The sequence below is a fragment of the Bemisia tabaci genome, chromosome 4 (genome assembly GCF_918797505.1).
Source record: "Bemisia tabaci chromosome 4, PGI_BMITA_v3".
NCBI lineage: Eukaryota > Metazoa > Arthropoda > Insecta > Hemiptera > Aleyrodidae > Bemisia > Bemisia tabaci.
This window is the reverse complement of record NC_092796.1, coordinates 15,665,940-15,683,911: the sequence shown is the minus strand read 5'-3', so window position 1 is coordinate 15,683,911 and position 17,972 is coordinate 15,665,940. Positions and strand designations below refer to the sequence as shown.

General features: G+C 35.4%; 1 protein-coding gene across 9 annotated transcripts in view; it reads left to right on the top strand.

Annotated features, from left to right (window-relative positions):
- Positions 1–17,972, top strand: part of l(1)G0196 (inositol hexakisphosphate and diphosphoinositol-pentakisphosphate kinase) — a 45,599-nt gene that overhangs the window by 10,760 nt on the left and 16,867 nt on the right. For 6 of the 9 annotated variants that reach the window (XM_019047462.2, XM_019047464.2, XM_019047460.2 and 3 more), the window contains exons 6-22: positions 41–142; positions 596–786; positions 1,470–1,664; positions 2,793–2,879; positions 3,629–3,817; positions 4,592–4,689; positions 5,655–5,792; positions 6,348–6,591; positions 7,161–7,369; positions 7,803–8,029; positions 9,330–9,466; positions 10,384–10,498; positions 11,036–11,163; positions 11,772–11,973; positions 12,640–12,737; positions 13,819–14,042; positions 14,944–15,507. In XM_019047462.2, coding sequence (XP_018903007.2) covers positions 41–142; positions 596–786; positions 1,470–1,664; positions 2,793–2,879; positions 3,629–3,817; positions 4,592–4,689; positions 5,655–5,792; positions 6,348–6,591; positions 7,161–7,369; positions 7,803–8,029; positions 9,330–9,466; positions 10,384–10,498; positions 11,036–11,163; positions 11,772–11,973; positions 12,640–12,737; positions 13,819–14,042; positions 14,944–15,507 — 3,148 coding nt within the window. The remainder of the gene's footprint in view (positions 1–40; positions 143–595; positions 787–1,469; positions 1,665–2,792; positions 2,880–3,628; positions 3,818–4,591; positions 4,690–5,654; positions 5,793–6,347; positions 6,592–7,160; positions 7,370–7,802; positions 8,030–9,329; positions 9,467–10,383; positions 10,499–11,035; positions 11,164–11,771; positions 11,974–12,639; positions 12,738–13,818; positions 14,043–14,943; positions 15,508–17,972) is intronic. The other 3 variants (XM_019047463.2, XM_019047459.2, XM_019047469.2) reach the window with 3 other exon arrangements.

Genomic DNA, 17,972 nt, shown 5'->3' with positions numbered 1-17,972 from the left:
TATCATTCTGTTGAATTAACAATTTTTTTTAATTTTTCAGATTGGAAGCAGAAGTAGCGTATACTCTCCAGAATCTAGAGTGAGGAAAACTGGATCTTTTATTTATGAGGATTTTATGCCAACTGATGGGACTGATGTAAAGGTATGAAAAAATCACCAAGCATTTACCTCAACAGAAACTTTTTAGGCAAGAAGTGACAATCAACAAATGTATAATTGGATATATGTATGATGGACACATCATATTACGAGTTGCTACTAAAGGCAATTCACTCGGTTAACTGTAAAATACACATCGCTTTATTATTGCTATCTTTGAAAAATTGTTGAATACGGCAATGTCAGCTCAGAGTCGACACATTCACTTTCACAACAGCAACTTCCCATGAATTATACAAATAAATTTTTTTATAAAAAAAGATAAGTTGTTACTTCAATCGAGTTTATTGTAATTGTTGTCAACAAGATTTCATCTGTCTTGTTTCTTCATTTACGGTGACTAGTCACTTATAGGTAATCATGGTCATCCCCCTCCCCCAAAAGCAAGAGTAGCACTGTAAAACGCAGAATTCAATTGTTTTTTATTTTATTATAGGTCTATACAGTTGGACCGGATTACGCTCATGCTGAAGCAAGGAAATCACCAGCCCTAGATGGCAAAGTTGAGAGGGATAGTGAAGGGAAGGAAATAAGGTATCCTGTCATTTTGAGCAATGTTGAAAAGCTGATCTCAAGAAAAGTTTGTCTGGCTTTTAAGCAAGCTGTTTGCGGTTTCGATCTTTTAAGGTATGTTAAAATAAAATAAGGGCGCAATGTACATAAAAAATGTCTGATTTCATTTATTAAACTGAAAGCAGCACGGTATTGTCAAACAGCAAGGCATTGTTTTTAAGCCATAAGTAGAAGTGAATCGTGTTATTCCTAATCGTTCCAATGAATTTTCAATTTAGAGTGTTTATGCATTGACCATGATTTACGAATCAAAGGAGTGCTGTCGCTTTAAAGCAACGCAGTACAGGGATAAGAATTAGAAGAAAAAAAATTATCAACTTCAGGTCAAATTACCTCAAGCACTATTTACACTTGGACGTTATGTTGCCAGATATCTCAACATTGTTTTAATTTTTTCCTCCAAACCTTTTTGCATACTTTCATGAAACTTTCTAGGATGAATATTAATGACAAAAGAGATATTAGGTAAAATTGCCAAGTGATTCTGTTCATTACTGTTTCTGTAAAATATCAGGAAAGTTGATAAGGAGTTTTGTAATGTAGTGCCAAAGCACAATTGGCGCTTGTGATGTCTTGACTGGGAGTAGGTCATATGGTGTTTTGGGTTTATGTTCATGCCATCCCCATGAATAAACCGGCCATTTTGTTAGGCCTCAAAATGAAGAAGAATGCACCAGAAGTATGTAAATTTTGTATTGTTAACTCTATTTTTTTTTTTTTTTTTTTGATAATTTCAGAGCCAATGGAAAGTCATTTGTCTGTGATGTAAATGGTTTTAGTTTTGTAAAAAATTCTAACAAGTACTATGATGATTGTGCCAAAATCCTAGGAAATATGATTTTAAGAGAGCTAGCTCCTACCTTGCACATTCCGTGGTCTGTTCCTTTCCAACTTGATGACCCACCAATTGTGCCAACAACTTTTGGTAAAATGTAAGTATACTTTTATCTTCAGCCAATCCCTTTTCCAAACTCTGATGATTTTGGTAGGTTATTTTAAAAGCTTATCAAGTTCAGAAATTTCTTCAGGATATCACACTAAAAATAATTTACTTGCACCTCGTTTCATCACAGTCATCATTTCCCACTCTGATCTAATATCATACTCAGGAATGATTTTAATTACATTTCTATTCCTTAAATCTTTATCCAGTCTAATTTTTATCAATTTCTAAAGAAAGATTGATATTATAGATCATTGATTTTCCGGGGGTGGTAAGCTGTATAAGGAAAGCAGCTCTCGGAGATTAATGATGGCCACTTTTTTTTCTCTATGGAACAGAGCAATGGGCCTGTTGCAAACTTCTGCTAGAGCAAAAATAAGAGTTGTTCCTCACAAATACTGTCTCAAAAATCACGATGAGTTCATTGGCAAACTCTGAAATGCACTCTTAACTTCACTATCTGCGTAAAAAATGTGCATTTTTTTTTTAAATTCCCGCTTCTAAAAGGATACTACAGCACAGGTGAAAATTTCAATAGAGGATTTCCATTCAATCCCTGCTCAACATGGCAGACGCTTCCGCGGGCAAATGGAGGAGAGCACAAAGTCAATCAAGGCAGATATCCAACAACGGGAGAAAAATGTGAATGCAAATACGCAGATTGTTGTCAGGTGGTTAGAATAATCGTCCCGTCACATGTGTTTTGGTGGATTGGCGTCAGCTAGGTTGAATATTGCGCAGTATCCTTGTGAGCAGGGGTTGGATGGAATGACTCCTCTGACGAAATGTTCACTTGTGCTGTGGTATCGTTTTTGAAGTGGGAAGCTCAAACAAACGCAAATTTATTACGCAGATTGTGAAGTTAGGAGTGCATTTCAGACTTTGCTGATGCGCTCATCATTATTTTTGAGACACTTTCTATGAGCATCAACTCTTATTTTTGATCTAGCAAAAGTTTACAACAGGCCCATTGAGATGTTGAGCAAAGGCAATGAAATGTGAATATAAGTTTCGCTTTGTTCAGCGACTCAAAAATAAAAGTAAACTGAAAATTACTGGCTCTTCTCTCTTCTTTCTTTTTTTAAGCTACATATTTCATTTGTTTTTATAATTTCAGGATGGAATTGCGATGTGTTGTTGCTGTTATCCGACATGGTGATCGCACACCAAAACAGAAGATGAAAGTTGAAGTTCGCCATCCGAAGTAAGATAAACCTCTATAGATGTCCCATTAACACTGAAGCCAAATCATTTCAGAATTTTCTTTTCTTTTCTGTTTCTGTTGGATGTGCTGAAAGGCATGTCCTTTTTATTCCTTTAATCGGTGAAGTAAGATTTCTTACTTAAGTATATTGTTACGTGTTGAAACAGAAAAGTTCCGTGGATGCTTGCGGTCATTTTGCTGTGTTCAAAATAAGTTGATCATAAAACTGTTTAAGATCTAGTTAATATGTGAATTAAAATTTGCAAATGAAAGTGCTTTCTAAAGGGGAAAAAACAAACTGCAATTCAAAGAACAGGCTGCTTGGTCACTCCTGTTTTCAGTAAATATGAAGAAGTTTCTTCTAATTTGGTGACTGCAGGAGCCTTAAACAGCAATTATGTCAAATCAAAATTTTTAATTGCAATTAGAAATAGTGTATGAGTTGGAAATTTCTCAAATCAGCTTGAAAAAGAAAATTTTATCTGAATGGAACTTAAAAATGAATTCTGGAAGATTAGATAAAATTGTGATGAAAAATTTGTGCCACTTTTTTCTGTAGTTTATTGAAGGATTCTTATTAGTACTAATCATAAAAATAACGGAAAGTTGTGGGGAAGTGACTTTTTACCCATCTCTCCAGGTAGTTTGAATGTATGTCATTAGAAGAGCTCTTAGAAATGTGAACAAGTTAATTTAGCATAAGTGAAAATTCAAAGCGTGACTTTCTACTTTTTTTTTTATGATTTCAGATTCTTTGAAATATTTGAGAGATATGGTGGTCGCCGCGATGGTCATGTGAAGTTAAAACGACCAAAACAGCTGCAAGAGATTCTTGATATTACAAGAGCCCTGCTATGTGAAATTGAACTAAGATCTGCAGATCCTGAAATCGAAGAAAAACAAGGCAAATTAGAACAACTTAAAAGTGTTTTGGAGATGTAAGTTCTTTTGGCTCTCTTTCTCTCTCCCCCATCAGGTGGAATTTTATCTAGAAGTTTCTTATTTTCATGCTCACCATTCAGTTTCTGACCAAAAGATAATCAGTTTTTTCTGAAGTTTCTGCAGAATTGTTTACAGGAAGCATAACAGGCTGTTTTCTACATTTTAAAATGATGTGAAGTGTCATGAATGCATCATTGCTTTTGCGTTGAATAAAACCAAAACTACATAATGAAGATTGATTAGTATTAACATAAAATTTCATTCCGTCTATCTTCTTAGTTTTATTGCTTAAGGAAAAAAAGGAGTTGGAATTATTATCCTAAGAGGATACCAGGGAGAGGGGGGGGGGGGGGGTCACACTCCCACCGATTCATATGATTTTGGCACCAATGCATAGCTTATGAAAATCTATTCATCAATATTTGTTGATGCATTTTTGTTCTGTCAAATGGACCCTCCAAACACCATAAGAAATCAAAGAGAACTGGATACAAGTAGGGTCCAAGCAAGACTCTAAGTGACGGTGATTTGCTGCAGCTACTGCTTATTATTGAGTCTGTTTTGCTACCGAGGAAAGCAGAGTGGCCAGCGGGAGCAATATATTATCTTTGCTGGTGTGTAGATGTAGATTCAAATCTCCATGGCTGAACATAATTTTTATCTTTTCTTTCCCAATTCCTCCTTCACCCCTAACTTTCAATATTTGTATTTTTTTTGCGACTCTTATTTTGTCATTCATGTTTTTTGTATGTTTTTTCTCATTATAACAGGTACGGCCATTTTTCTGGCATCAATAGGAAAGTTCAATTGAAATATCAACCCAAAGGTCGTCCAAGGGGATCAAGCAGTGAGGGGGATGAAGATCCAGGTAGGCTATAAAATTTCACGTCAGAGATATGGCACAAAGTGTTCTTTATATTTCTAATGATTAACCCAATGACTCAAAGCGAAGTTATTGATTGCACTCTTATGGTCAATGCTCATGAATAGTGTGACAACCTAAAACTTATTTTGTACGTTATTAAATTACTTTGTCATGGTATTGTTGTATTAATATATGACTGAACAAAAAGTTTCTTCAAATTTTCCCGATTTTTGCTCAAGTCACGATTCTCATGATTTTAACAGCATCAAATTAACAATATAAAAGCATCATAACTAAATTTGTTTGCCTGCCTCGACGAGAAAACCTATCGCTAAAGCCTGCTGGGTCGATTTTTAATCCAGTGAAATGAGTTTTAGGATTATTTTAAACTGATGAAAGTCACTTACCTGATACATATTTTGGCCAAAATAAATTAATAAGATAATGGGTCAAAGGCCCAAACCTTCCACATATGTCAATTTTTTGCAACATTTTTACAATGAATGAACAAATTTGAGAGTATCCTTTCTGGAGCAAATGAAGCATAGGAAAGGAAAATGACTCAAATTAGTGTTTTTGAATGAAAAAGTGCCCCTTTTTACCTATTTGAATCAAAATCAGAGATGGTCAAGTTGTCCTTTTTTGCTGTATGCATGGGTATAGGGAATGCCCTATTCCTTACGTACAGCAAAAAAGAAAAAATTACCTGAAACATGCATTAGTAAGGTGTCTTAGTCAACTAATAATGAGTCAAAAAATTTAGGTTGAAAAGGAAGTAGCTTTTGTGTTAGGCTTTTCAAATGACCTCTATTAAGGTCGCAGCATAAGGAACTGGTAGATGGTTTCTGGCTACCCTGTATACTACCGAAGAAAAATTGTTTAGAATTACATTTCCCCAAGAGGTGGGACAGTTGCTTTTTTCATGCCAAAGAATAGTATGAAATGTTACTATTTTTTATTCTCCTCAGGCGTTGTGAAAGAACCTTCTCTAGTGTTGATATTAAAGTGGGGCGGTGAGCTGACTCCTGCAGGTCGAGTTCAGGCAGAAGAACTGGGCAGAATTTTCCGATGCATGTATCCAGGTGGTCAAGGGCGACACGTCAGTGGTGAGTGCAGAATCTCATAATGAATTCAACTTTAGTAGTTGCAAGATAAACATAGCATAAATAAATCCAATATTTGCCAGAAAAAATTGAAGGTTAGTCGCATTTTAAAAAAATTTCCCGAATATTCTTTTTCATTTTACTTGAGAAGTGTGTGCTGAGTCGCTAAAACGTTGATCAATTATTGGCATGTACAAATATGAATAGTTTATGACTGGTGATCATTCAAGGGTAAAGAAACCTCCTTTGAAGCAAAATTGTTACATTGATTTTTGTTGAGTAAAGTCGAAAATCGAACTGTGAAACTTTGGTGGGAAACTTCCCAGAGTGCAAGATACTGGCAGATTTATTATTTTTGTGTCAATAGAGGGTGTAAATGTCGGTTAGTGCTCTTAGTCAGGTTAGTTATTCGCTTCAGATCTCAAGTCGGCCATTCGCAATATGTATTAGTCCATTTGCATAGCCTCTTTTATGGTAAAGTTATTAGTAGGTCTTCAGCAGGGCTTAGCAGTTGATATACTTCGGCAGTACATCAAGTTGTTTTATCTTTCATTGCAGGCGGTTCATCTGACGGGCCAGGCACACAAGGACTTGGTTTACTGCGGCTTCACTCAACTTATCGCCATGATTTAAAAATCTACGCAAGTGATGAAGGCCGTGTTCAAATGACTGCCGCTGCATTTGCGAAAGGGCTTCTTGCTTTAGAAGGGGAGCTAACTCCAATACTGGTTCAAATGGTCAAGAGTGCCAACACCAACGGTTTACTTGACAATGACAGCGATGCAAGCAAACACCAAAATATGTGGGTATTTGTGTCAGCTTAGTCAAAACTAGTATCACATTTAGATCCTATAATTCCAAAAAAAAATTGAGTGGCCTGTAATCACAGGTCCGAAGGCAAAATTAGGCAAACATCTCTAACAGTGATTTCTAATGCACTCTCAGCACCGAATAAAAAATGCCATCCAATTCTCCATTACCAGGAAAGCGGAAAACAGGATGCTTCAGAAAACTGGTGCTTACCAGAAAAAAAATTTTAAAAAATTCTAATTCAGTAGTAACATCACAGGCAAGAACCCCTCTCAAAATCCCTTGCATAATACAAAAGTGAACAATTTCTCACCTAGTTAGCTTGGTCAAAAAACTCAAAAACTGGCTTAGTGATAGAGTTAATGAAAATCTCAAAAATTGGATTATACTGCTCATGTTTCATCTTTATTTGTTCTTAGTTTGTAGTTGTCATGGTCCCATTAATTAACGTGGTGATTTCTTACGTTTTTAGGATTTTAATAGCAATTTTATTTCTCAACGATGAAGCATCCAAATTTGTTGGTTGTATACATTTACATTTTTTCCTTGGCTTGATTTCAGAGTGAAAGCAAGATTGCATGATTTGATGCAGAAAGATCGCAATTTTACGGAAGAAGATAAGGCCCGGATAAATCCTTGTAATTCTCTGAGCATTGCAACTGCCATGGAATTTGTCAAAAATCCTGTTAAGTGCTGTGAAAGAGTTCAAGAATTGATCCAGAAGCTCATGAATATTGTTCGCACCAAGAAAGATGATCCCAAAACCAAAGGTAAAATAATGCTCGCTCCTTCTTGCCATCAAACAGGAACTAAAGGAATTTCAGCCAATAGAAAATTTTCCTCTTCTTCCATCTAAGCCCCTTTATCCTTTAAGTATTCAGAGATCAGTCATAATGTATAATTGTGAAACTCATACAAAATAATTAGCTGTTTGGTTTTTTGGACCCAGTTATACCAAGCTTCTGTAGTTCAAAGTTAGTTCTTCATGTTTAAAATGTATCAAAAGTACTCAACTGGATTTTCCTGATCATTCCAGTGTTATTTTGTATGATTTTCTGGCACGATGTTAAACATCAACTCGGGACAAAAATGAGCTCTAGCTTCAAAGAACAGCTCATGTTTAATGGCGCTACGTTGGGTGTCTTCTTTCTTTCTCAATTCATGCTTCTTTGTTCTGTTACATGGATTAAATTTAATTTTCAGATGCCATCTTGTATCATGGAGAAACATGGGAGTTGATGGGAAGGAGATGGGGCAAGATAGAGAAAGACTTCTGCACTAAAAACAACAAATTCGACATTTCTAAAATACCTGACATATATGACTGTATAAAATATGATTTGCAACATAATCAACATACATTACAATTTGATCAAGCTGAAGAGCTGTACATCAACGCAAAATACTTAGCAGATATTGTAATACCCCAGGTAAGTGTCTCGTTTATCGTCTATTTTTTTTTTTTTTTTTTTTCCCATCTTAAGAGGAAAGAATCAAAATTATTTGCAGATTTTTACGATAGCTTTGTCCCAAACAGTTGTAAATACTCAGTTCCTAGGAAAAAGATCAATTCATTTTCATTCTTAACAGCCCCAACATGGCCACTGGTCTTCCAAAAATGTTGGTAGACATGGCAAATAATAGCCAGGAAGTGTCAATTTTTCATGTTAATTGTGCTATTGGGGATAAAAATCAAAATGTTACGGCAGGAAATTATTTTCATTCTCCAAAAAAGAAAAAAACTGAATTATGATCATTTTAGCTCCATGGTATAGGCATCTAAGTTAATATTATAAAAGCAACTGGATAACTAAAAGATTTAAACATTCCACAAGGAACGAGGAAGCCCTCCAAAAATTGTTACATCAAAATTGGATGGCTAGTTAATGAAAGAAAAAAAGATGGGTCTGAGGCATCTATATTTGTTTATTCATTTTCTTAAAGTACTGACTTACTGAGCGAGTTGAGCTCCCATTGAATCTGTCAGATTTTTTTCTCACTCCCAATGATGGGAAAATTCGATTTTGAAAAATCTTATTTAAAACTGTATATTTGGCGGTCTGTCATGAGGTAATCAGGCAAGGGAGTCGGCATTTGCTGATTGGCTGAAGCCTTGCCGAGAGTATGGCCTAGTCACATTTTCACGACTATCGGCCTTTGGTTTATCAGACTCAAGTAAGCTATTTTTCCTCCTAGACGTGCTTTTCTAAACTTCTTAATGGCCTTTTATAAAAGTTTCCATTGGGAACAACTAACAGATTTGCTGCAGAAATGCCATGCCACTGGCGTATTGAACATATTTTAGGTATTATACTATAACTTTAGAAATCTTAAATTAAAACAAGGACACAGCATTGTTCTGTATTAGAAGGAGGGAGGTTGAGACTCATGTAAGGTGTGGAAACCAGCCAGCAAACTCAGCTGATCATCAGCAACTGTATCGCCTCGTAGGATTTTAGCAACAACGAACTTAGGCACATATTTCTTTAAACATAAATAGGAGCCTCGACAAAAAGGAAAGAAAGAGAATGTGACTTGATTCTCATCAACCTTATTTTTCTATCAGAATTGAAGCAAGCACTCACTGTTTTGCCTTCTTGGTCCCATTCAAATTATTGCTGTTGTATACAAGTATGTTATCTGTGCTGTAAAAAGTAGATCATTGCGGAATATTCTCCTGAAGTAACTTTACAACATGAACTATGTGCACATTTATTTTTACTTTTACAGGAGTATGGTCTAACTGTTCAAGAGAAACTAACCATTAGTCAAGGAATTTGTACTCCGCTCCTCAAGAAAATAAAGGCTGATCTCCAAAGAAATATTGAAGAGGCGGGTGATGAAACTGTCAATAGACTGAACCCTAGGTAAGCGGCGAATACAGTTCTTTGCAAACTAGATTTTTTTAAAGTCTTGAAGAAGCTTGTTAATAAATAAAAAATTCTGCATTATCAACAATGGACCACTAGACAAGGTACGAATTTAAGCATTCTGATACATGTATCTCAACCAGAATTTTTTCGCAGAACACGGTTCGTGCAACAGAAATTACTGAAATCAACGCCTAACGGAGATATTAACATTTTTATTTCACATTGGTTACGAGGAATTTGAACTGCCCGCTCACGAGAAACTCAAAGCTCTACGTGAGTCAAATCGTGCATTACAACGATTTCAGCAAGCTTCTCAATCGAGCAATGTTCATTTCATACCATGTGTCCTTCATTTTATAAGTAATTTGCCATAGCTGAGCTAATGTGTCAAGATAGAGGTTGCCAGATTTTCTTATCGCAGAGACGTTCATGATAACGTTTAGCGCACGATGTGAATCACGTAGAGCATTGAGTTTTCATGAACGGGTGGTTTGAATTCACGCACCAAGAATCATTAAATGTCTTCGGAAGGAGTTGATTTCAGTAATTTACGTGCATCGTGTTTTACGTGAAATTTTGATGAAGAAACATGTATCAGAATGCTGAAATTCGTACCTTGTCTAGTGGTCCATTTCAATTCTTTTTGGAAAATTTGTCTCGGAGGCTGCGTGTTGCGATATTCATCCCGACAACTGTTTGTATGCTTGAATGGACCACTAGACAGAGTAATATACTAAGCACGTACGTACAAATGTTTACAGCACATAAACAGCGCATTTTTCTCTTAAAAAATGCATTCATATCTTTTTGAACATACAAAAAACTTTCAAAATTAACTCATTTGGGATAAATAACGGTTCGTAGTTTCTTTTATAAATTCAATGATATTTTTTTTTCTTTTTTTATTACAGGTACTCTCATGGTGTTTCAAGTCCGGGAAGACATGTGCGCACCAGGTTATATTTCACAAGTGAAAGTCATGTACATTCCTTATTAACAGTCTTACGTTATGGAGGTCTTCTTGATGTAAGTTATTCGTAGGTTTTTTTTTTTTTAAAGAAATCTTCACTTGTATTGACAAATTAATTTTCACCCATCCTTAAAAGCATATTCTAAAACCTGGTCCAATCTGCTTCTTGTATATTCCGGTTCTTTAGGACTCAGTCTCTGGAATGAATCAGTTTTGGATGGTTTCTTGCTTTAGTGTACCAAAAACGTGAAACAAAGATGGTTACCCCTCTCACCACACCCAGCCTTTTAAAAATGTCTTAAAATCTGTATCAATAGTTGCCCTCATTTACAGACCGGAAATCTTATCTATCATTAAAGCTCTGAGAAAGAACGCACCTATGGTATTTTAGAATGACTCAGTAACCGCCCAAAAATAGGTACCGTGTGGGTAAATCTGCAGGGAACGGGTTTCCAAGCATGGGAAAGCTCCAAAAAGCTTTGCTTACTCAAAAAAATAGCTTTTGGTAATGAACATCAACCCAGCTCTTTTTTTTATTTTAAATTTTCTTTTGTAATAAATGCGAAAATTAAATTCTCCTCTTCAATTTTTAGAGTATGAAAGACGAGCAGTGGCGAAGAGCTATGCAGTATGTCAGTATGGTCTCGGAATTGAATTACATGTCACAGATTGTCGTCATGCTTTATGAAGATCCGACAAAAGATCCATCCTCAGAGGAAAGGTATGTACAGGGATGAACAAGTTAAGGAATGCTCGTACCAAAAGTTGTTTCTCAAAATCTTTTAATAAAGTCACAAGCATTGTTTCCAATCAAGTATCAATATGACTGCATCAAAATTGGTTAAAAATTAGGAACACTACCTTGAAATTAATTTTAAGGCTTTAAAGTTTGATTTCTTGAATGGAAATTCCCAAGAATTTATGAAAATTTTGACATTTTTGTTCCTCCAAAAAAACACTCGTAGTGGCTGAAGTCTTGAGATTGTAAATTGAAATAGTAGTAGTGATAAGTGCAACTAAAATCTTAGGAGCAAAGAACTAAAATTGTAACAAATCTAGATTGATAATAGAACCCTTTATTAAAGGAATCATCAGTAAGCCAAGAGTAATCAAAACAGTTTCAATGCATGTCAAAACAAGTACCAGGGAACTTCTTTATTTCTCCTCTTTCCAGTTCTTCAATGTGCGATTTCAACCTTTAAACTGGGATTAGTTTTGTTGTCCAAATGAAATTGACAGCAAGAAAAGGTTTAGCTACATTTTCAATGAAAAATATTTGTAGCAAAGGCAAAACTTATATTTTATGTGGTTAAATTCCATTCTCCGCAGATTTCACGTGGAGCTGCATTTCAGTCCTGGTGTGAATTGCTGTGTTCAAAAGAATTTGCCACCCGGACCAGGTTTCAGGCCGCACAGTCGGAATGACCAACTGAAAAATAATTTACCTCCCATTGATCAGGATGAAATGGAGTTAAACAGCATGAGCACAGATGAAAGAGGCTCTCCCACTCCTTCGGACACCGATATTGAAGTAAGCGCTCTTTTACCTCCAATGAATATAGTCAAAATGTTTTACTTCCCTTTCGATTTTTAAAAACTTTGAAAATCAATTAGTCTTACAAAATAAGGAACGGAAGCAAACAAGGGAAAGAGGCAATGTCAAAAAGGGACTACGCTAAAATTTCCAGCATTTTCAAGTACCATTCTTGAAATCTGGAAGAGATATTACAGAATTTTCTTTTTCTGAAGCTTTAATAGAAAGCATTTTCCTCCAGTTATTTCATGAAGAATTCCCAGCAATAGTGCGACAGCTGTGGTTACAGCTTCTTAGGGTTTTTTGAACCAATAGTGAAGTTTTTTTAACCAATAGTGAAGTTTTTTGAATGATTATTCCTCGCTCCTTTTCATTGATTTAAACTGTGAGGATATTTTAAAATATTTATGATCGGAGTCTACTTTTCTTATTTTTGACTCAAGTTTGAGTAATCTCTAAAATTGACTTGTCAATCCATAATTTGGATGCTAAAAGAACGTAGATCTGGTTTCAAGAAATCACCATATTTTCAGTTCTAACTCTTAGCACTCTCTTCAACTGTTCCTGATTTTAAGTATTTCAATCTGTACCAATTTTAACAGGGGGCAATTCGTGACATCTCTTTTAGCTCTAAAACTAATTGTGCAAAAATATTTTTTTCAGGGAGAGGCATTTAATTCAAGTGATAACGAAAAGAAGGGAGATAATGAGGGCTCTGGTTTCCGCTCAAAAATCAAAGCATCTGACCCTATACCTATCTCGTAAGTAAAATTATTACTGTAGTTTTCCACGAACAGTAGTGATTTCATGTCCGGACATGGAGCATAGTCAATGTTTTTAGTTAGATTGTTCAAAATCATGTGTCCCCAAAATGAATTGCTGTCATAAGATTTCACAAGCTTTTCAGCATTTTGGTCCTCCAAACCACAGCTGCAGAACAAGCAGAGGATTCCCAACAAAATTGAAGATTTTCTTGTGTGAAAATTTACCTTGTTTAACGCAAAAATATTTTTAAGGATATTAAAATAAAAGTAAATGAAAAAGATATATCACTGCAAATGAATCAGTATTTTTTCCTGTCTTGAAGGAGAACTTGAATCATGTAAGCATCGGGGTTATGATCGTCAGCCAAAATATTTTTGCCTTTATTTCTATGCTTTCTCTCTTTCTGTTCCTCGTTACTTTTTCCTTATTTTTCAACTTTGATCCGCTCCTTGCTTTTTTTCCGAAATTCCCATCTTTGTACTGCGGACCCTCTGGAATCTGCAGACTACAATATGAGATCGAGTGCCCAACGACAAATTTTCAATTTGATTCAATTGAAAAACCTTGTGAAATATGCTTCACAAAATACGCTCATGCGTTTCTTACAAATGTTTTTTTCTTCCTTTTTTCATGAATGAATGAATCATGCCACTCACACAGCCTCTCATTTATTTTTATTTATTTATTTGTTTACTCTGCTATGTAGGACCTATATTTGGGTATTATAGATGTCAAAATCTTCTTATTGTTCAGTTAAAATACCCATGAAATACAACATACACCCACTTCCGTTAAAGTAAAATGCGTGTCATAAGAAAGGGTTACAGTAACTCAGGTCTTCAGTTAAAATTTTAATTTTCCTCTATTAAATAGAATAGTTTCTTGTTTTAGCACCTTCTCAACTGTTCCTTTCACCTTCCTTTTTCCACCTCAGCTTTAATCAGCGTATCAGCACCTTGAGTTAAAGTGTGCAGTCTCTTATAGAACATATATTGTAGTCATTCTTTGTTTATATCTGTTGGAGTTAGTTCAAAAATATTTTTTTTAATTCTTTGTATTTATTCTTTTTATGAAAAGCTCTCAAACGAACGTTTCATTAACTGACAGGGCATCTAACAGTCGAACAAATGAAGAAGCAACTGGATTTACCATGCGGCTAAACGACAAACAAATTCCAGAGGTGCCCCTCACTGGACAGTCTGAAGAATCGCATAAAAAGGTTTTCGAAGTGGAGGAACCAGAACAGCGGTCACGCAGCTACGATCACTCACGCAATTCTGAGAGTCATAATTCTGTCACTGGTAATTTTCTTCCTCTCTCATTATTATTTCTTCTTCAGTATCCTAGACCTCTTAGAAAGGATGAGTCCCCTACATTAGAGCTTTCTTTATTGCCACAACACATCAGCAATCTGTCGTTTAGACCCTCACTAGGATTTTTAGGATACAATGAATGGTAAGTTTAATGAAAAGCACCTCAGAAGAACAGAATCTTTTCTGAGATGGAGGCACTCATTTCTATCATTAGGAAGGGATAGTATTCAATTTTATAAAAGGGTGTCTAAAAACCTCTCAACAGATTTCATTACTGCAAACCTGTTTTTTTATTTAAAAAAAAAGAAAAAAAAAGATACCTCCAAAAGAACATATTCATTGCTTTACAATCAGAACGAAATTTTTCATTCTGTAAATTTTACAAATGAAGTCTTCTGATTGCAACTCAGTCGAAGTTGAGTAAAAATTGTTTACTTGCACTGCCATTCAAATGTTCTACTTTGAATGAGACAAAAATTTGTAGATTATTTATGTAAATTTTTCATTTTTGCCCGGTTTTTCCATATTTCTGTTTCTTTTCTTTTGTCCCCTTTGTCTCTTAAACTTTTGCTTCTCCCCTCTTCAATGCTCTGTTAAAGTGGCTATCCTTTCCTTTCAGGTCTGCAACCAAATATTCTTATCGAGTAAAGGTTCTCATGTAGTCTTTGAACCTTTCTTTTCGGTTTCACGGTCAATCTTAATTCTTCCCAATGACTTTTCCCTCCAATGTATTTTACAGCTACTTGCAATCATTATTTTGTAATTTTGTCTTAATTTATTTTTACTTTGATTCGCCTCCTTTTACCTCTCCTGTAAACTTTATCCTCTCTCTACCTGGCTCTCCTTACTAACATTGTGTGCCTTCTATTCTAAACCCTTGGGTACTAAGTAGAAAGTGAATATTTTACGCCTGAAACTTGCTCTTTTTTATCCGAGTATGAAATGAGATGTGCTGTAGCTAAATATGACCCGCCTGCAGCTTGCATGCCTTTAAATGATCTAGTCGCCAAGTATGAAAAGGATCACCGCATAGATGCTCGTCCCCACTCATCTAATGAAATTAACCTGAAAGTCAAGAATTCGCCCATTGTCTTAACAACGACCAATTATACTCCTTCACGACATAGATTGTCTTCATTAGATGACAGTAGTATGCAGTTTGTCCTCGTCAAGAAAGCCATGCCACAAGTTGTTAATGCAGGGAGCGATAAAGTGGATCTTGTTAGCAGCACCTCAGCTATCAAAACAGATTTACAGTCCTTAGATCTGGCTCATGTGGAAGTAATATCTCATCAGATGCGCAAAATCCAATTTCCCACCTCTGCCTCAATAAAATCGTCATCAGCCAAAAGTAAATCACCCAAAACAACGCGGATCCCCTTGAAACATTTGAAATCAAGATCTCTAGAGAATAGTCGTAGTCCCTCTAATTTCATCCAATTACAACTTCCAGGTATGATGATGTTGCCACTTGTATTCATCTTAACCAAAAATTTCTATGTATTGCTTTTCCAAAGCTTGTCCAAATATTTGCTGATCATTTGAGCACTGTTCGGTGAAAAGGACTAACTTTTTTAGGAAAGGAGAGGCTCGCTTGTCGAGGAAGGTTGGCATGATTCTATATTTACGCTCATTAGGCACATTTTTTTCGGTGAAATTCATGCTTTAAATGATGTATAGGTTATTTCTTTTTCATTTCAAGTTAGAAAATATTTGAATTTAGTCAAAAACTGCTTATTTATTTAGTGTGTTTGGTTAGATGGCTCCTTTGTGCCCGCTGGGATGAAAGCTAAATTAAAGCACTAAAAGGAATTGGTTTTTACCAGTCAGCATTCTGTCAACCAAGTAATGGGCAAACTCCTTGGCTCCTGAAACTCTTGGTTCACTTTTGTTGAAAGCTGCCCATTCAATAGCTTGACGATATCAAAGTATGACTGAGACCGGAGTAGTCTTATCAGTTGCTTCAAAAAATCTCTCGTTTTGAGAAATATAGACCTTGACTTCTAGGTTTACCCCTGCCTGCTATCGCTGTTCATTGTGTATAATTGAATGTTGTGGAGCAGCCGAAACCTTTTGTTCAACCTTACTGGACAGGCAGGTTTCAGTTTCCGCTTTATGTATTTTTGTGACCATCAATCCACCTTACTTTATGACAGTATCTCCAGTCGAATGTTAATTTTTTTGCAAGGTGCCAGAATTTGAAGAGAAATATTTCAATAATATTGGTTTTGTATAAAATCAGAACTTCAATCTATTTTTGCTGAGGCTTTTACCCATAAAAAATTGATTGCATGATCTGCGTACTTTTAACATTCTATTATGTCAGCCTTAAGAGAGTGTTGCTTCTGCATGTTTGTACCTGCTTTCTTTTTGTTTCCCCTGAAGCAAGTGTGTTTCACATGATAAGACATTATGCCGAGACTAATGCTGGATCCTTAGACGTTGAATTTCAGCAACAGGATGAATTTTTTTTAAACTTTTTTTAATACTCAGTAGGAGACATAAGCCGAACATTCTCTGAATAGCCTTGTAGGCCATGTACAAGCATACTTGTAATTGATCGATAAGTTTGCATTAAGAATAGCAAAAATCCACAGCTTGTAGTTATTTTTAAATTAATTTTATTTGTCTCTTTATTTATTAAAATTTAATTGCTTTACACATTAATCAGCACTTGAATATTTTTAAATCTATTCACACAGTTCTCAGATGGCAAAAAATTCTGAAATTTGAAAATTTGCTTGTCCTATGAAGCTTACATAAAATATACTGGAAACCTCATCTTTTTGCAATTTCATCCTGCTTTAGTATTTAGAATATCCATTGGGTCAGAATTTGTGTTTGCCCCTTAAATTCTCGAAAAAGAAACTTTTGGATACGCTCCAGTCCTTCTTTTTTTTTACTTCCATCGTAAAAACTGTGTAAAAAGTAGTATTTATGGCTTCAAATAGTCATACTTATTGAGTCAGGTCAAAATGTTCATTACTGAACTTCCAGTGTAGCAGCTGAAACATTCCTTCAAGTATTTAAACTCACAAATTACATGCTCCACTAACCCTTTAGATGTACATCCATGTTTTTGCATTTTCATTTCATCTGTCATTTTATAAACCCTCTCCTTCCCTTGAAATCTCAAATTTTTGTCAAGAAAATAATTTTTCTGAATCTTACCCTCTTTAGCGGAAAGAGGTTACGGTAATTCTGTTAATATTGTGTCTGAATATCTATTCAGATCTTAAGAGAAAAGCATGAAATAGTTAATAATTCCATTTGGTTCGATTCTTTTAAACTTTTCTACACTTCAGAGAAGATGCTTTTTGGTGGGATTATTCGCTAAGTGTAGGTTTTCAGGTGTTTAAAGTAGGTAGTTGGAGTATGATTGATGATGCTTAGGAAAGTAGGAGTTCTTGTAAAGATGGCAGAAAATTTAACTGCATTCAGTAGCCCTTAGTTTTCTCTATTGCATGTTGGAAATAACTGAACAAAGTAAATTGTGGCTGCATTTCTTTTCATAATTTATCAGTTTTATACATCAATGTTGAAATATAACTAGGGATGGTAAGCTTCAGGAGACTTGAAATGATCTAATTTAGTTTGTTTTATTCTTTTAGGATAACCTCACTCGAACCATTTATTTTACAAATAGACTTAAGTTGGTGCAAAAAATGAAATGTTTGGTAAATTGATAAAAAGTTTCCAATGGATCTCTTGCATGTGGTCGGAATTCACAATTTAAGTACTGATTCCTGCATAAAATTGTGCAAGAAACACGATGGTGCCTCTGGTTCTCTCGGATATCAACTCCGAAGTTCAAATAAAGCTCTCAAATTTGAGGCTGTAACGGAGGGCGTATCCCACGCTACCCTGAGAGTCCACCTGCATATCAAGACAAACTCTATGCAAAGCTAGGGAGCAAAT